We start from the raw sequence: 15,824 nt of genomic DNA on the forward strand, positions 1-15,824 counted from the left end.
GAGAAGCATCATTTAGATGGGAGTAGCTGATTTGGATAGAATAGAACAAGAGTTTAAGATGTGCACTGGGCTGAAGCTGAGGTCATAGACATTGTTTTCTGCACCTGTTCCCTCCCCAAACTCCCTCCTACAGACCAGGTCCATAGAACAGTCTGGATGACTAAGGGTGTTTAATGGTTCCTGATGCTAAATTCTATTTTTTTTTTTATAATTTTATTTATTTATTTTCCCCCCAAAGCCCCAGTAGATAGTTGTATGTCACAGTTGCACATCCTTCTAGTTGCTAGACGCAGTCTCAGCATGGCCGGAGAAGCGGTGCGTTGGTGCGGGCCCGGGATCTGAACCTGGGCCGCCAGCAGCGGAGCGCGCGCACTTAACCGCTAAGCCATGGGGCTGGCCCCTGATGCTAAATTCTTAAGGACTTTTCGTGGGGATTGGGTTTCCATACATAGTATATATTCATTTGTTCCCACAGCACAGTGAGTTTGGTTTAGGGTAACAACCAGTGCTCTATAATTTTATCAGTGATTAAACTTTCATATCTTCACATCATCAACTAATGATTTTTATTACCAGATGAAAGTCTTTTTTTAATTGACAAAATAATTTATTCTCTTTTCACAAGACATATATTAATTTATTTCAACACTTGTATTAATTTCTTTCAAATTATACTAATTCCTCTCAACATAGGCACTTAAAAATCTCAGTTCAGAATTAAAGCATAGGCGTTAAAAAAAAACAAAACTCAGTTTCACCTAGGATTCTGTGCTGCTCTCAAGTAAGACAATTATGATGTTTTTACTGATTGTTAATTACCTTTTCCTTATAGATCATGGAAGAGACCTACAAAATGGAGTTCATGTACAGCGGTGTGGAGAATAAGCAGGTGGTGATTATCCATCACATGAGGCTGCAGGCCAAAGCCTTGCAACTTATAGTAACAGCACGAACTACTCGAGGGTAAGATATGCAGTTGGCCAAGAGGGGTGGCACAGTCCTTTCAAAGTCGCTTCCAAATGCCCTCAGAGATCTCGCTAAGGTTAGTGATAAGTGAAATGGTATTTAGGAAAATTAGCTAAGGGATATATGAACTATTTATTTTTTCAGATATTCCAGGTTCTATTCTTGAATCGCATTAGATCCCTGGAAAAACCCTTCAATGGCTCTCCATTGCCTGCAGTACAACAGAGCACTTCATCTGGCGACAAGGACATTCTGTATGGTCCTTGATAGATTTCCTTAAGAATTTAGTGCCAGGAACCACTTTTTCTCTTCCGAAGGGACCAGTAAGCTCTCTCCCAGGTGGTAAAGACAAACTAAGAGAATGTACTGTGCGGTGAGACTACCTTGTTCAAATCCTGACCTCTCCACTTACTAGTTGTTTGATTACCGACAGTTTTTTAACCTCTCTGTGCCTTGTTGCCCTGTCTTTAGAATGAGAATGATGACAGCATCTATTTCATGGCATTTCTATGAAGAATGAATGGGATAATACATGTAAAAGCACTTAGCATGGTACTTGGTACATAGTGAGAGCTGAATATATGGTAGCTATTAGACTTTCTGATGATGAGAATTGCCATATTTCATTCATTCTAAACACATTTTAAAATTGTAACTTCTCTGTAATCAGATATTTTGATGGCGTGCCATAGTTCGATTGAAAGTGTTTTTTGTTTCTTAGTGTTTCATAAAATAAAGGTGCTTCTTAAGAATGATGGCATCATAGATTTGATACAATACAGTGCTTCTGTAACTCTTTACCAGATGGGAGGCACATTTGATGCTCAGTCCAGCAGTTGTGTCAGCCTAAAAGCAGTACAGAGTAATAAACATGGGTGTTTAAGTAAGTACTGAAAAATACCAGGTCAGAAAGAACCCTCTATTTTATTTCTTCACTTGTCTCAGTGACCTGATAAACGTCGGTAGTGATTTAGTCTTAGAGATATCCATACATTCATTTAACAAATGTTTAATTCCCACTGTGTGCCAGTCACAGCTGAAAAAGATAAGTGCTGTGGTGGCACCTGCACTTCTTTATTTAAAGAAAATAGGTACATTTTTCAGTTTATACGTGATTAAGGTAAAAAATTTAAATATTGCAAATTACGTGACGGTTCCCTCGTAATCCACCTCTTCTAAAACAACTGTCAACAGACTTTTCCCAAGCCAGATAAACATGTTTCAATTATAAATGTGTGTGTATTAACATGAATGGAATCATAATTCTGCCTCCTTTTCATTTCATCCAACAATATAATATTTCATCTTTCCATGTCATTATATAAAGACTAATTTTTTTGGTCTTTACCCATGATATATTATTTTATATTTTCCATTTGTATACATTCCTGCTTCTTTTTTTCTTTCTTGACTTTTGCTAGATCAGTTGTTTCCTTTGTTTCTCTCTTCTTCCAGGGTCTTGAAAGTTCGGTACCCTAATTCTAACCTATTAAAGTGAGAGGCAGTAGGACATAGTGGCTAAGTGGGCTGTGGTGCCTCGTTGTCAGGGTCCAGATCTTGACTCCACCATTTGCAAACTTACTGCACTTGGACAAGTTGCTTAAGACTTCTGCACCTCAGTTTGTTCCCCATACGTTAAAGTGCGACAATAATAGTACCTGCCTCTCCTTCATAGGGTTGTTACAAGGATTATTAAAATATGTAAAGCCCTTAAAATACCACCTCACACATTCAGAGTAAACCCTTGATAAGTGTTAGCTCACATTAGTTGTATCAATAGTATATTTACTCTTACATTTTTAATACACATATTGAACCTATATTTATCAGCATAAAAAAATTAAATAGAATTTATGATAACCTGTATCAAGATCACCTCAGATCGAGATGAAAATTTTAGTAGGCTTTTATTTGATTGTCTCACACTATTAAATAATTTGGAATTTAGCTTCAACTTATTATGTTTTTATAATGTATCTCTTATTTTAAGAATCCTTTTTTTTTTTTTTTGTGAGGAAGATCAGCCCTGACCTAACATCCATGCCAATCTTCCTCTTTTTTGCTGAGGAAGACTGGCTCTGGGCTAACATCTATTGCCAATCCTCTTTTTTTTCCCCAAAGCCCCAGTAGATAGTTGCGTGTCATAGTTGCACATCCTTCTAGTTGCTCTATGTCGGATGCCACCTCAGCATGGCCGGAGAAGCAGTGCATCGGTGCGCGCCCAGGATCCGCACTAGGGCCGCCAGCAGCAGAGCGCGCACACTTAACCACTAAGCCACGGAGCCGGCCCCTTAAGAATCCTTTTTTTAATTTTTAATTTTATTTTATTGAGGTCATAGTAGTTTATAACATTGTGAAGTTTCAGTTTTACATTATTATTTGTCAATCACCATATAAATGTGCCCCTTCAACCCTTGTGCCCACCTCCAAACTCCCTTCCCCCTGGTAACCACTAAACTGTTCCCTCTGTCCATGTGTTAGTTTGTCTTCCACATATGAGTGAAATCATATGGTGTTTGTCTTTCTCTGTCTGGCATATTTTGCTTAATACCCTCAAGGTCCATCCATGTTGTTGCGAATGGGACGGTTGTGTCTTTTTTATGGCTTTTTAGTAGTATTCCATTGTCTATATATACACCACATCTTCTTTATCCAGTCATCAGTTGATGGGCACTTGGGTTGCTTCCACTTCATGGCTATAGTGAATAATGCTGCAGTGAACATAGGGGTGCGTAAGTCTCTTTGAATTGTTGATTTCAAGTTCTTTGGATAAATACAAGTAGTGGGATAGCTGGGTCATATGGTATTTCTATTTTTACTTTTTTGAGAAATCTCCATATACTGTTTTCCATAATGGCTGCACCAGTTTGCATTCCCACCAGCAGTGAATGAGAGTTCCCATTTCTCCACAACCTCTCCAATTTGTTATTTTTTGCCTTGGTGATTATAGCCATTCTAATGGGTGTAAGGTGATATCTTAGTGTGCCTTTGATTTGCATGTCCCTGATGATGAGTGATGTGAACATCTTTTCATGTGCCTATTGGCCATCAGTATATCTTCATTGGGAAAGTATCTGTTTATGTCCTCTGCCCATTTGTTTTTTTTGTGAGGAAGATCGGCCCTGAACTAACATCTGCCAGTCCTCCTCTTTTTGCTGAGGAAGACTGGCCCTGGGCTAACACCCATACCCATCTTCCTCCACTTTATATGGGACGCCACCACAGCATGGCCTTACAAGCAGTGTGTTGGGGTGCGCCCAGGATCTGAAGCGGAGAACCCTGGGCCGCCGCAGTGGAGTGCGCTCACTTAACCGCTTGTGCCACCGGGCTGGCCCCTCCTCTGCCCATTTTTTGATCAGGCTGTTTGTTTTTTCGTCGTTCAGTTGTGTGAGTTCTTTATATATTATGGAGATTAAGCCATAATTGTCCGATATATGATTTGCAAATATTTTCTCCCAGTTGGTGGGTTGTCTTTTCATTTTCAACCTGGTTTCCTTTGCCTTGCAGAAGCTCTTTAGTCTGATGAAGTCCCGCTTGTTTATTTTTTCTTTTGTTTCCCTTGTTCGAGTAGACATGGTATTACGAAAGATCCTTCTAAGACCAATGTCAAAGAGTGTACTGCCTATATTTTCTTCTACGAGTTTTATGGTTTCAGATTTTACTTTCAACTCTTTGATCCATTTTGAGTTAATTTTTGTGTATGGCAAAAGATAATGGTCTACTTCCATTCTTTTGCATGTGACTGACCAGTTTTCCCAACACCATTTATTGAAGAGACTTTCATTTCTCCATTTTGTGTTCTTTGCTCCTTTGTTGAAGATTAGCTGTCTGTAGATGTGTGGTTTTATTTCTGGGCTTTCAATTCTGTTCCATTGATCTGTGTGCCTGTTTGTGTACCAGTACCATGCTGTTTTGATTACTATAACTTTGTAGTATATTTTAAGGTGATTTTTTTTTTTTCTTTGTAGTATATTTTGAAGTCAGGGATTGGGATGCCTCCAGCTTTGTTCTTTTTTCTCAGGATTGCTTTAGCTCTTTGGGGTCTTTCGTTGCCCCATATGAATTTTAGGATTCTTTGTACTATTTCCGTGAAGACTGTCACTGGGATTCTGATTGGGAGTGCATTGAATCTGTAGATTGCTTTAAGTAGTGTGAACATTTTAACTATGTTTATTCTTCCAGTCCATGTGCATGGAATATCTTTCCATTTCTTTATGTCATCACTGATTTCTTTCAATAATGTCTTATAGTTTCACTGTATAGGTCTTTCACCTCCTTGGTTAACTTTATTCCTAGATATTTTATTCTTTGTGTTGCGATTGTACATGCAATTGTCTTCTTGAGTTCTCTTTCTGTTAGTTCGTTATTAGAGTATAGAAATGCTACTGATTTTCGTTAAGTTGATTTTGTACCCTGCAACTTGTCTGTAGTTGTTGATTATTTCTAATAGTTTTCTAATGTATTCTTTAGGGTATTCTATCTATAAAATCATGTCGTCTGCAAACAGGGAGAGTTTCAATTCTTCATTGCCTGTTTGGATTCCTTTTATTCCTTTCTCTTGTCTAATTGCTCTGGCCAAAACCTCCAGTACTATGTTGAATAAGAGTGGTGAGAGTAGGCACCGTTGTCTTGTTCCTGTTCTCAGCAAGGATGGCTTTCAGTTTTTCTCTATTGAGTATGATGTTGGCTGTGGGTTTGTCATATACAGCCTTTATTATATTGAGGTACTTTCCTTCTATACCAATTTTATTGAGAGTTTTTATCATAAATGGATGTTGGATCTTGTCAGATGCTTTCTCTGCATCTATTGAGGTGATCATGTGGATTTTATTCCTCATTTTGTTAATGTAGTGTCTCACATTGATTGATTTGCGGATATAGAACCATCCCTGTGTCTCTGCTATAAATCCCACTTGATCATGGTGTATGATCTTTTTAATGTATTAATGTATTCTGTTTCTCAATATTTTGTTGAGGATTTTTGCATCTATGTTCGTCAGCGATATTGATCTGTAGTTTTCCTTCTTTGTGTTGTCCTTGTCTGACTTTGGTGTTAGGGTGATGTTGGCCTCATAGAATGTGTTAGGAAGTGTTCTGTCTTCCTCTATTTTTTGGAATAGTTTGAGAAGGATAGGTAGTAAATCTTTGAATGTTTGGTAAAATTCTCCAGAGAAGCCATCTGGTCCTGGACTTTTATTTTGGGGGAGGTTTTTGATTACTGTTTCAATCTCTTTACTTGAGATTGGTCTATTCAGATTCTCTGTTTCTTCTTGAATCAGTTTTGGGAGGTTTTATGAGGCTAAGAATTTATCCATTTCTTCTAGATTTTCCAATTTGTTGGCATATACTTTTTCATAGTATTCTCTTATAATCCTTTGTAGTTCTTTGGTATCAATTCTCCTCTTTCATTTCTAATTTTGTTTATTTGAGCCTATCTCTTTTTCTTAGTGAGTCTGGCTAAGGGTTTGTCAATTTTGTTTATCTTCTCAAAGAACCAGGTCTTTGTTTCATTGATCCTTTCTACTGTTTTTTTGGTTTCAATTTCATTTATTTCTGCTCTAATTTTTATTATAGCCCTCCTTCTGCTGACTTTGGGCTTTGTTTGTTCTTCTTTTTCTAATTCTGTTAAATGTAATTTAAGATTGCTCATTTGAGATTTTTCTTGTTTGTTAAGGTGGGCCTGTATTGCTATGAATTTCCCTCATAGAATTGCTTTAGCTGTGTCCCATATGAGATGGTATGGTGTATTTTCATTTTCATTTGGGTCTCCAGATATTCTTTGATTTCTCCTTTAATTTCTTCAGTGATCCATTGGTTGTTCAGTAGCATGTTGTTTAGTTCCCACATGTTTGTCACTTTCCCGGCTTTTTTCTTGTAGTTGATTTCTAGTTTTATAGCATTATGGTCAGAAAAGATGCTTGATATGATTTCAATCTTCTTAAATTTATTGAGGCTTGCCTTAATTCCCAGCATGTGGTCTATCCTTGAGAATGTTCCATGTGCACTTGAGAAGAATGTGTGTTCTGCTGTTTGTGGATACAGTGTTCTATATATATCTATTAAGTCCATCTGGTCTAGTTTTTCATTTAAATCCACTATTTCCTTGTTGACTTTCTGTCTGGATGATCAATCCATTGATGTAAGTGGGGTGGTAAGGTCCCCTACTATTACTGTGTTGTTGTTAATATCTCCTTTTATGTTTGTTAATAGTTGCTTTATGTACTTTGGTGCTCCTGTGTTGAGTGCATATATAAGTATTATGTCTTCTTGGTGGAGTGTCCCTTTTATCGTATATACTGCCCCTCTTTGTCTCTCATTACCTGTTTTATCTTGCAGTCTACTTTGTCTAATATGATAAGTATGGCAACATCTGCTTTCTTTTGTTTGCCATTAGCTTGGAGTATTGTCTTCCATCCTTTCACTCTAAGCCTGTTCGTCTTTAGAGCTGTGTTTCCTGGAGGCAGCAAATTGTTGGATCTTGTTTTTTAATCCATTCTGCCACACTGTTTCTTTTGATTAAAGAATTCAATCCATTTACATTTAGAGTGATTATTGATATATGAGGGCTTAATGCTGCCATTGTATCACTCATTTTCTGGTTCTTCTGCATTTCTCTTGTTTCTCGTCCTATGTATTTCCGACTACCAATTCAGTTTGGTAGTTCTCTATGATAGTTTTCTTAGTTTTCTCTTTATTTATCATTTGTGTCTCTGTTCTGGTTATTTGTTTGGTGGTTACTATAAGGTTTGTATAAAAAGTCTTGTAGATGAGATAGTCCATTTTCTGATAACCTCTTATTTCCTTAGACTAAGCCAATTCCATCCCTATCCTCTTCCTCTTTCAAGTTATTATTGTCACCACTTATTCTGTCTTGTGTTGTGAGTTTATTGTTAAAATGACAAGATTATATTTATTTTTGTTTTCCCTCCTTTTATCTTTAATGTTATAATTAAGTGTTTACTAAACTGTTCTGATAGAGAGCTGTAATTTTCTGATTTTGTCTGCCTGTTTATCTCCTTGCTCAAGGCTTTGTAACCCCTTTCTTTTTTTCTTTCATGGATGAGGGCCTTCTTGAGCATTTCTTGTAGGAGGAGTCTTGTGGCGATGAACTCCCTTAGCTTTTGTTTATCTGGGAAAGTTTTTATTTCTCCATCATATTTGAAGGATATTTTTGCTGGATAGAGTATTCTTGGCTGAAAATTTTTGTCATTCAGAATTTTGAATATATCATTCTGCTCTCTCGTAGCCTATAAGGTTTCAGCTGAGAAATCCACTGAAAGCCTTGATAGGGGTTCCTTTGTAAGTTATTTTCTTCTGCGTTGCTGCCCTTAATATTTTTTCCTTGTCACTGACTTTTGCCAGCTTTACTACTATATGCCTTGGAGAATATACATTTTACATTGATATAGTTAGGAGTTCTGTTGGCTTCTTTCAATTGTATTTCCAGCTCCTTCCCCAGTTTTGGGAAGTTCTGTTATTTCTTTGAACAAGCTTTCTGGTTCATTCTCCTTCTCTTCTCCCTCTGGAATACCTGTAATACTTATGTTGCATTTCCTAATTGAGTCTAATATTTCTCAGAGGATTTCTTCATTTCTTTTTAGTCTTAGTTCTCTCTCCTCCTCCATCTGAAGCATTTCTATATTTCTGTCCTCCAGATGGCTAATTCTCTGCTCCATAATATCAGCTCTATTATTCAGCTCTGTTATTCAGGAAGTCCAGATTTTTCTTATCTCATCCATTTTGTTGTTCATCTCCAACATTTCTTGTTGGTTTTTCTTCATAGTTTCAATCTCTTTTGTGAAGAAGTTCCTGATTTTATTGAACTGTCTATCTGTCTTTTCTTGTAACTCATTGAGTTTTTTTTTACAATAGCTATTTTGAAGGCTGTCATTTAGATTATAAATTTCTGTGCCTTGAGGATTGATTTGTGGGTGCTTGTCATTTTCCTTTAGGTCTGGAGATTTCATATATTTTTTCATACTGTTTTGATGGCATGGATTCATGCCTCCACATAGTGATAGCGTCTGGTTGCAGCTTCCACCTGCCGCCACTGGGTGGGGGTCAAGAGCTGTGTATTCTGAGCCTCTTGCAACCCCAGCTCACTGGCTCACAGCTGCTGCTTTTCTATTGTATGTGCAGGTGCTCTGGCCTATCAGCTGAGCTGGAGCACTGGGCAGGGGCAGGGGCGCTTTCTTTTACCTGTGTGATCCTGGGGACATTCTTGCTCTGCCCTCGCTATATGCTCTCCTGGGATGCTACCTTGATGACGACACCCCCTCAATAGCTTAGTCACATCTGTGTGAGGCTTTCCCACAGGCTGTGAGGGAACTTGGAGTGTGAAGGTATTCCTGTGGAGGGTGGCCCCTCCCCGCTCTCCTCTCAGAGATGCATGCAGTCCAGAGCCCAAGGTTTCTGCCACTGGGGAGGGAGAAGAGATTCCCTTACCTCCTTCTCCTTCCTCTGGGGTGTCCAGCACCTCCACCTTCAGATGTATGGCCGCGTGCATCTCTCAGATATATTTTGTGTTGTATGAATGTCCTCTGTTGGTCTAGGAATTTCCTTTTTGTTGTATCTCAGGGGGGAGAGTCTAAGGGGACAGCTCACTCCGCCATGATGCTGATGTCACCTCCAGGAATCCTTTTTAAAAATATACATTAATCTTTATAAATACATTATCAAAATTATTTAGCTCCAACTTGCCCATCACTGTTCACTTTGTACCACAGTTGCCTTTTAAACTTCATTATTCTAATTCACTATTGATTTGACTAGAACACATTCTCTAGTAATCCTTTTTCAGAATAATTATATAAGTGGTATACTCATTGAGACCTTTCGTGTCTGAAACTGCCTTTCTTTTGCTCTGGTACATAAATGGAATTCTTTCAGAAGTCTGTAAATATTGCTATGTTGCCTTTTAGTATTTAATGTTACACTTAGGATGTCGTCTGATTCTCTTTCCTTTGTTAGGTAGCTTATTTTTCCTGGCTCAAATCTGTAAACTTGTCTTTTTCTTTTTAGAATTCAGAAATTTCACCAGGCTATGTCTAGGTTTGTGTTTTCTTTCAGTATTCTTACTGACCTTCAGTGCGACTTTGAAGTCTCAACTCTGTGTTTAGCTTAGGGATCTTTTCCTCTCCATTGTTTGTTTAATTACTACTTCTTCCATCAACTCCAGTCTCTCATACTGGATGTTGAATCTTCTGGATCTATTTTCCCTTTATCTTATCTTTTCTCTCATAATTTCAGTTTCTTTGTTTTTCAACTTTATATTCTGAGTAAATTTGTCAATATGCTCTTTTAATTTACCACTTTTAGTTTTCATCATTTTTCATTCTGGTGTTCTATGACTATTGAGTTTATGTCATTATTACTGTTTATTTACAAGTGTGCTTTCTTATCTGTACCTTTTTTGTAGCAGTTTCTCTTGCTTTATCAATGCAATATCTTTTCAAATTTCCTCTTAAAGCTCACTGAAGTTACTTATTAGAATTCTTTTTTAAGTTTTCTGTGCTTCTTGCCTTGACTTTAGTAATTGAGCTCTGCTTGGTCTCGTTTATAGCTCCTGATTATCCTTATAACATCTGGTAATTTTCCATTGTCTTTGCATACTTAGAAATGAAAGTCTAGACTAGTTTAAATTGGTAGGTGGTGTAGGTTTCCCCAACAGTTGTAGGTCATTGTTTGATTTCCTCTAGTGGCCTTAACTCTTTCCTTGCTTTCCTTCCTCACACCAAGGAAGAAGTGGGGTTTCTTAGTGGTAGAGGCCTACTTCATGTAGCATGTAGGTGAGGCTTTGGGGTTTGGGGAGAGTTCCCAAATCTTTCTGTATCTTACTCCTTGGAAGCTCTCCAAGCTGCTTCTACATAAGCAGGCCAAAAATGGCACTGCCTGGCCAAAGTGCTTTCCTTTTAGCCCCTGCTTAGCTGGAGTTCTCCCTTCTAGTCCTCTCATCCCTGGAGATCTTTGGTAGGTTAACCTCACTGTCATATTTCAGTTCTACTTCTGTTTGTTTATCAGAGTTAAGAAAGTCTGAAGTGCTGCCTGCTTTTTAGGAAAAGAATTGAAATCAATGTTCCTTGTAGAGTAAGTTTCCGTTTGCCATTTCTCATTTACTTATTCATTCAACAACTATTTATTGAATAGCTGCTTGTGTCAGGAAATATATGATGAACAATACAAAGTCCTTGCTCGTATGGAGCTTACATTTTAGTGGAAAGACTACAATAGGTTTTTTTTTTTTTTTAAAGATTTTATTTATTTATTTTTTCCCCCCAAAGCCCCAGTAGATAGTTGTGTGTCACAGCTGCACATCCTTCTAGTTGCTGTATGTGGGACGCGGCCTCAGCATGGCTGGAGAAGCGGTGCATCGGTGCGCGCCTGGGATCCAAACCCGGGCCGCCAGCAGCGGAGCGCGTGCACTTAACCGCTAAGCCACGGGGCCGGCCCTACGATTGGTTATTAAGAACCTTTATACCATTCTCTTCCATGTTTTTATATAAGGAAAGAGTATTTGTTTTTCTTCACTGGAACTTTTCTCATCCAATGAATAACATATTAATGACCATAAGTGAGAAGTTTCATACAGAAATTACAAGAAATAAAAATGCGGGGGTCAGCCCAGTGGCATAGTGGTTAAGTTTGCACGCTTAGCTTTGGCAGCCTGGGGTTCACAGGTTCGGATCCTGGGCGCGGACCTACACACTGCTCAGCAAGCCATGCTGTGGCGGCGTCCTATATACAAAATAGAGGAAGATGGGCACAGATGTTAGCTCAGGGCCAATATTCCTCAGCAAAAAGAGGAAGATTGGCAACGGATGTTAGCTCATGGCCAATCTTTCTCGCCAAAAAAAAAAAAAGAAAGAAAATGCACAAAGATCAAAAGGAAAAATCTGTTGTGTGATTAGTAAGATACATTGGCCTAGCATGTTGGGTTTCTTAGGTATGAAGTAAGTTTTTACTGAAATGAAATACTTCTTAAGTACTATGAGGCCAAAGAAGTCAAGATAGAGAGGAAAGAACATAGTCTGTTTCAGGTGGCAAAGTAGTAATAAAACCTTTTCCCCTTCTGCCTGAGAATTTGACCTTTGGGTGATTTTCTAGGTCTGTTCCCCGGAAACCTGATAGTGTCACCTATGTTACTAGGTAACATTGCTATGGTAAAAATGATCTCTGAGAAAAGTGGTTGTAGACTAGAAGGAACTATAAATGAACTATAATTACCTGATGCAGACACCATAGCTTTGGGTTTCATCGAGTGCAGTGATTTTTTAATTGGGCATTTCCCTTGTGGGGACCTGGAGCATATGCCTCTGGAATTGTTTCAAGAGATATTAGCAGCTATGAAGCATGAGGCTTCTAAGCCAGGATGTTCTCCACACTTAGCTGACATAGATCTCATCTCCTTGCACCCGAGCTGCCAGCTGCAGAGTCAAAGCTCCCAGACAGCTATGTGGATAGACTGCTGAGTGGACTGTTGCAAGGCCTCCCGCAGAGGAGGAATGGGACTCTGCACTGCCTGCAAGCTGTGCTCCTGTCCTATCTGTAGTGAATCTGGTGCCAGGTGTGGCCTCTGATAGTCTTTGATTTTGAATGCTCATTCAGCATAATGGGCTCTGCAGTGTTTTAATTGGGTCTTGGGATCCTGGTACATTTTTTCCCCCAGAGTCCATTAGAGTCCTCTGTTTCTCTTAGAGATAATTTTTATAGTGTAACATGCTCATTCTTCTTTCAGGTAGGCTCAGGTTTCTGGGACTTTGGTCCTCACTCTTCAGTTCACAGATTTCACAAACAACTTTGTTTTTTTCTTTTCTACAGAGTTGACCCCTTATTTGGGATGTGTGAAAAATTTTTACAGGAAGTGGACTTTTTTCAAAGGTAAGTATTTCATCATTCTTCTAGCTTATTCAACCTTGGTTATGCAGAGAATAGCACTTACAGAGTGACAATAGTGATCAGAAGCCAGAATTCTTGGTTTAGCCCATGTAGCCAAGCTGTTATCTGTGGCAATGTGCCCTAATTTGTGTAGTTTCTTTAGTGGTATGTAAAGTTCTTTAATGTTAGCATCAAACCTAAATGTACAACAGAATAATGAAAACATCAGGAATCGTTTGGATTTAACACTCAGCTAGGCCATAAACTAGGCTAGGAAATTCATGGACTCTTTTGTTGAAAAGTCACAACTTGTCTATTTTTTTACCACTATTTTTCTTAAACTTGCATATTTCTCTATAACCTACAAAAATTTTTCCATAATTCTGTAGGTAACTTTTATTTTGTAGGATAGATATGTTTTCTCAGAGTTCTGTATGAAGCAAATTGATTAAAACAGATGCAGTAGATGTGTGGAAGGCTTGGCAAAGAAGGGAGTATCAAGGTAGTGACAAGAGCTGTGGTGTGCTGGCAATATAGTACCAGGAGAAAGGCATTTATAGAATTTTAGCCTCGATTAAGTCTGATATTTTATTCTGCCACCCATGTCCCTACCCCCATGAACTTTACCAAACCTGAGGTTTATATAACTCTATACTTCTCGTTCTTGTTTCATTTGGGTAGTGAGATTCCTGTATGGCTGGGTTGCATTACCACCCTTCACCAATAGGTGCTGCTTTCTAGCAAGTGATACAATCAATCTAGCTTGGCTCTGTAAGATCCCGGCTTCAAATCTGAACTAAGTTCATGCCTTATTTTTGGTTTTAGATTCTTTACAGTAGTCTGTTTTTACACAATTGAGTTGAAGAGATTTTTGGAAAGGTGACAGCTCTGAATTGCCAATGTTCCTTATATGTTTAGAATTGCACTGGGCTGGCCCCATGGTGTAGCGGTTAAGCGCATGTGCTCTGCTGCTGGCAGCATGGGTTCGGATCCCGGGCACACACCAAGGCACTGCTTGTCAGGCCACGTTGTGGCTGCGTCCCATATAAAGTGGAGGAAGATGGGCATAGATGTTAGCCCAGGGCCAGTCTTCCTCAGCAAAAAGAGGAGGATTGGCATGGATGTTAGCTCAGGGCTGATCTTCCTCACAAAAAAAAAAAAACAAAACTGCACATTCTTTCTTAATTCAGCCCCTGAGTCCCTGCACTGATGTCACCTCCTCAGTGAAACATTTTTTGACTGTCCCCTTCCACAAGGCAGAGTACTGTGGAATCAGTTAGAGCTGGGCATAAGTTACTTAACTTTTTAAAGTCTTAATGCACCATCTTCCTCTCTGAGTCTCAGTGTTCCTATCACTTGAATATAAGCTCCATCAAGGCAGGCATTTTCTTCTCTTTTGCTCACTGTTATGTCCCCAGTGTCTAGAACAGTACTTGGCATTTGGTAAGTCCTAAAGACATATTTTTTAAATTAATTAATGACTCTATAATATGAAAAAAGTAATTTTAACAATGCACAGGATTGCTGGGAGGATTAAATAAGACACTTCAGAGTATACCTGGCACATAATGGGTATTCAGTAAACAAGGCTGTTATGATGATCATGTCACTAAGGCATAATTAGCGAGGTACCCACCTGACTGTCTCAGTCGGAAACCGTGAGCTCTTGCTGTTCATTACTTTTCCTACCTCGGGGCTTGGCAGATGTCTGGGGCCCAGCCTGTGGTAAATGAATGCATAGTCAGTTGATTCTGTTTCTTCCTCCAGGTGTTTCATCGCTGATTTGCCCCACCTGCAGGACAGCTTTGTGGACAAACTTCTTGACCTTATGCCCCGACTCATGACATCCAAACCTGCAGAAGTGGTCAAAATTCTGCAGACCATGCTGCGGCAGAGTGCCTTCCTGCACCTCCCCCTTCCAGAGCAGGTCAGGGTCTGTGTCATACCCCTTCAGGCCAAGTCTATCCAGACAGTCAAAACTGCTCACCTTGGTGATCTTCTTTGACCATTGGAGCAACTGGGCTAAGGCCTTTCCTCTGATTGGCTTTCATATGCCCACCCATTAGATAAGGAGACAGAAAGGCAAAGATCACGTTTTGTTGCCCAGGGATGACCTGGCTTTAGAATCATCATATTTTCTTTTGGCTTACAGATCCACAAAGCTTCAGCCACCATCATTGAGCCAGCGGGCGAGTCAGACAACCCTTTGCGGTTTACTTCTGGGTTGGTGGTAGCCCTGGATGTCGATGCAACCCTGGAACATGTGCAAGATCCTCAGAGTACTGTGAAGGTCCAGGTCTGTCAGATTTTGGTCCCCGTGGAGCTTCTATACTGACTTTGTGTGGAAGCATTTAACTTTAGCACCCATATAATCTCTACCTGAAGGACAGAAACTGGGGAGGGAGAAGAGTCTTTTTGGAAAAGTGCCTGGGCTTGAATCTCAACTCCCCTCCTGAGGGTGGTCTGTGCAAGTTACTTTAAACCCTGAACCTCAGATTCTACAACTAACAAGTAGGAATAGTTGATATTGAAATGAGATGATGTATGTAAAGCTTCTGGTACCCAGTAAGGGTTCACTAACGAACAGGGCCTTTTCTATGCTTATAATGTGAGGTTAAGACTTGGTCTTTTCAGGGCCGGCCCTGTTGCCTAGTGGTTACATTTGGCGTACTCTGCTTCCGCTGCCTGGATTTGTGGGTTTGGATCCCGGGTGCTGGACCTACACTACTCATCAGCCATGCTGTGGCGGTGACCCCCATATAAAGTAGAGGAAGATTGGCACAGATGTTAGCTAAGGGCTAATCTTCCTCAAGCAGAAAAAGAGGAAGGTTGTCAACAGGTGTTAGCTCAGGGTGAATCTTCTTCAGCAAAACAAAAAAAAGACTTGGTCTTTTCAGGGCTACAAGCAAACCGTAAATTTTCAGGCTGTGGATGGGTCAGCTTGGCAAACAAAATTTATGGGTGGGAAAAAGCAATCATTAGGG

At 39.4% G+C, this 15,824-nt stretch overlaps 1 protein-coding gene across 1 annotated transcript in view; it reads left to right on the forward strand.

The window, feature by feature from the left end:
- The window catches only part of INTS4 (integrator complex subunit 4), a 115,881-nt gene that overhangs the window by 92,414 nt on the left and 7,643 nt on the right, over positions 1-15,824 (forward strand). The window contains exons 18-21 of the mRNA XM_058545528.1: positions 833-963; positions 12,784-12,843; positions 14,608-14,767; positions 14,993-15,136. Coding sequence (XP_058401511.1) covers positions 833-963; positions 12,784-12,843; positions 14,608-14,767; positions 14,993-15,136 — 495 coding nt within the window. The remainder of the gene's footprint in view (positions 1-832; positions 964-12,783; positions 12,844-14,607; positions 14,768-14,992; positions 15,137-15,824) is intronic.

The sequence above is a fragment of the Diceros bicornis genome, chromosome 7 (assembly GCF_020826845.1).
Source record: "Diceros bicornis minor isolate mBicDic1 chromosome 7, mDicBic1.mat.cur, whole genome shotgun sequence".
Lineage (NCBI taxonomy): Eukaryota > Metazoa > Chordata > Mammalia > Perissodactyla > Rhinocerotidae > Diceros > Diceros bicornis.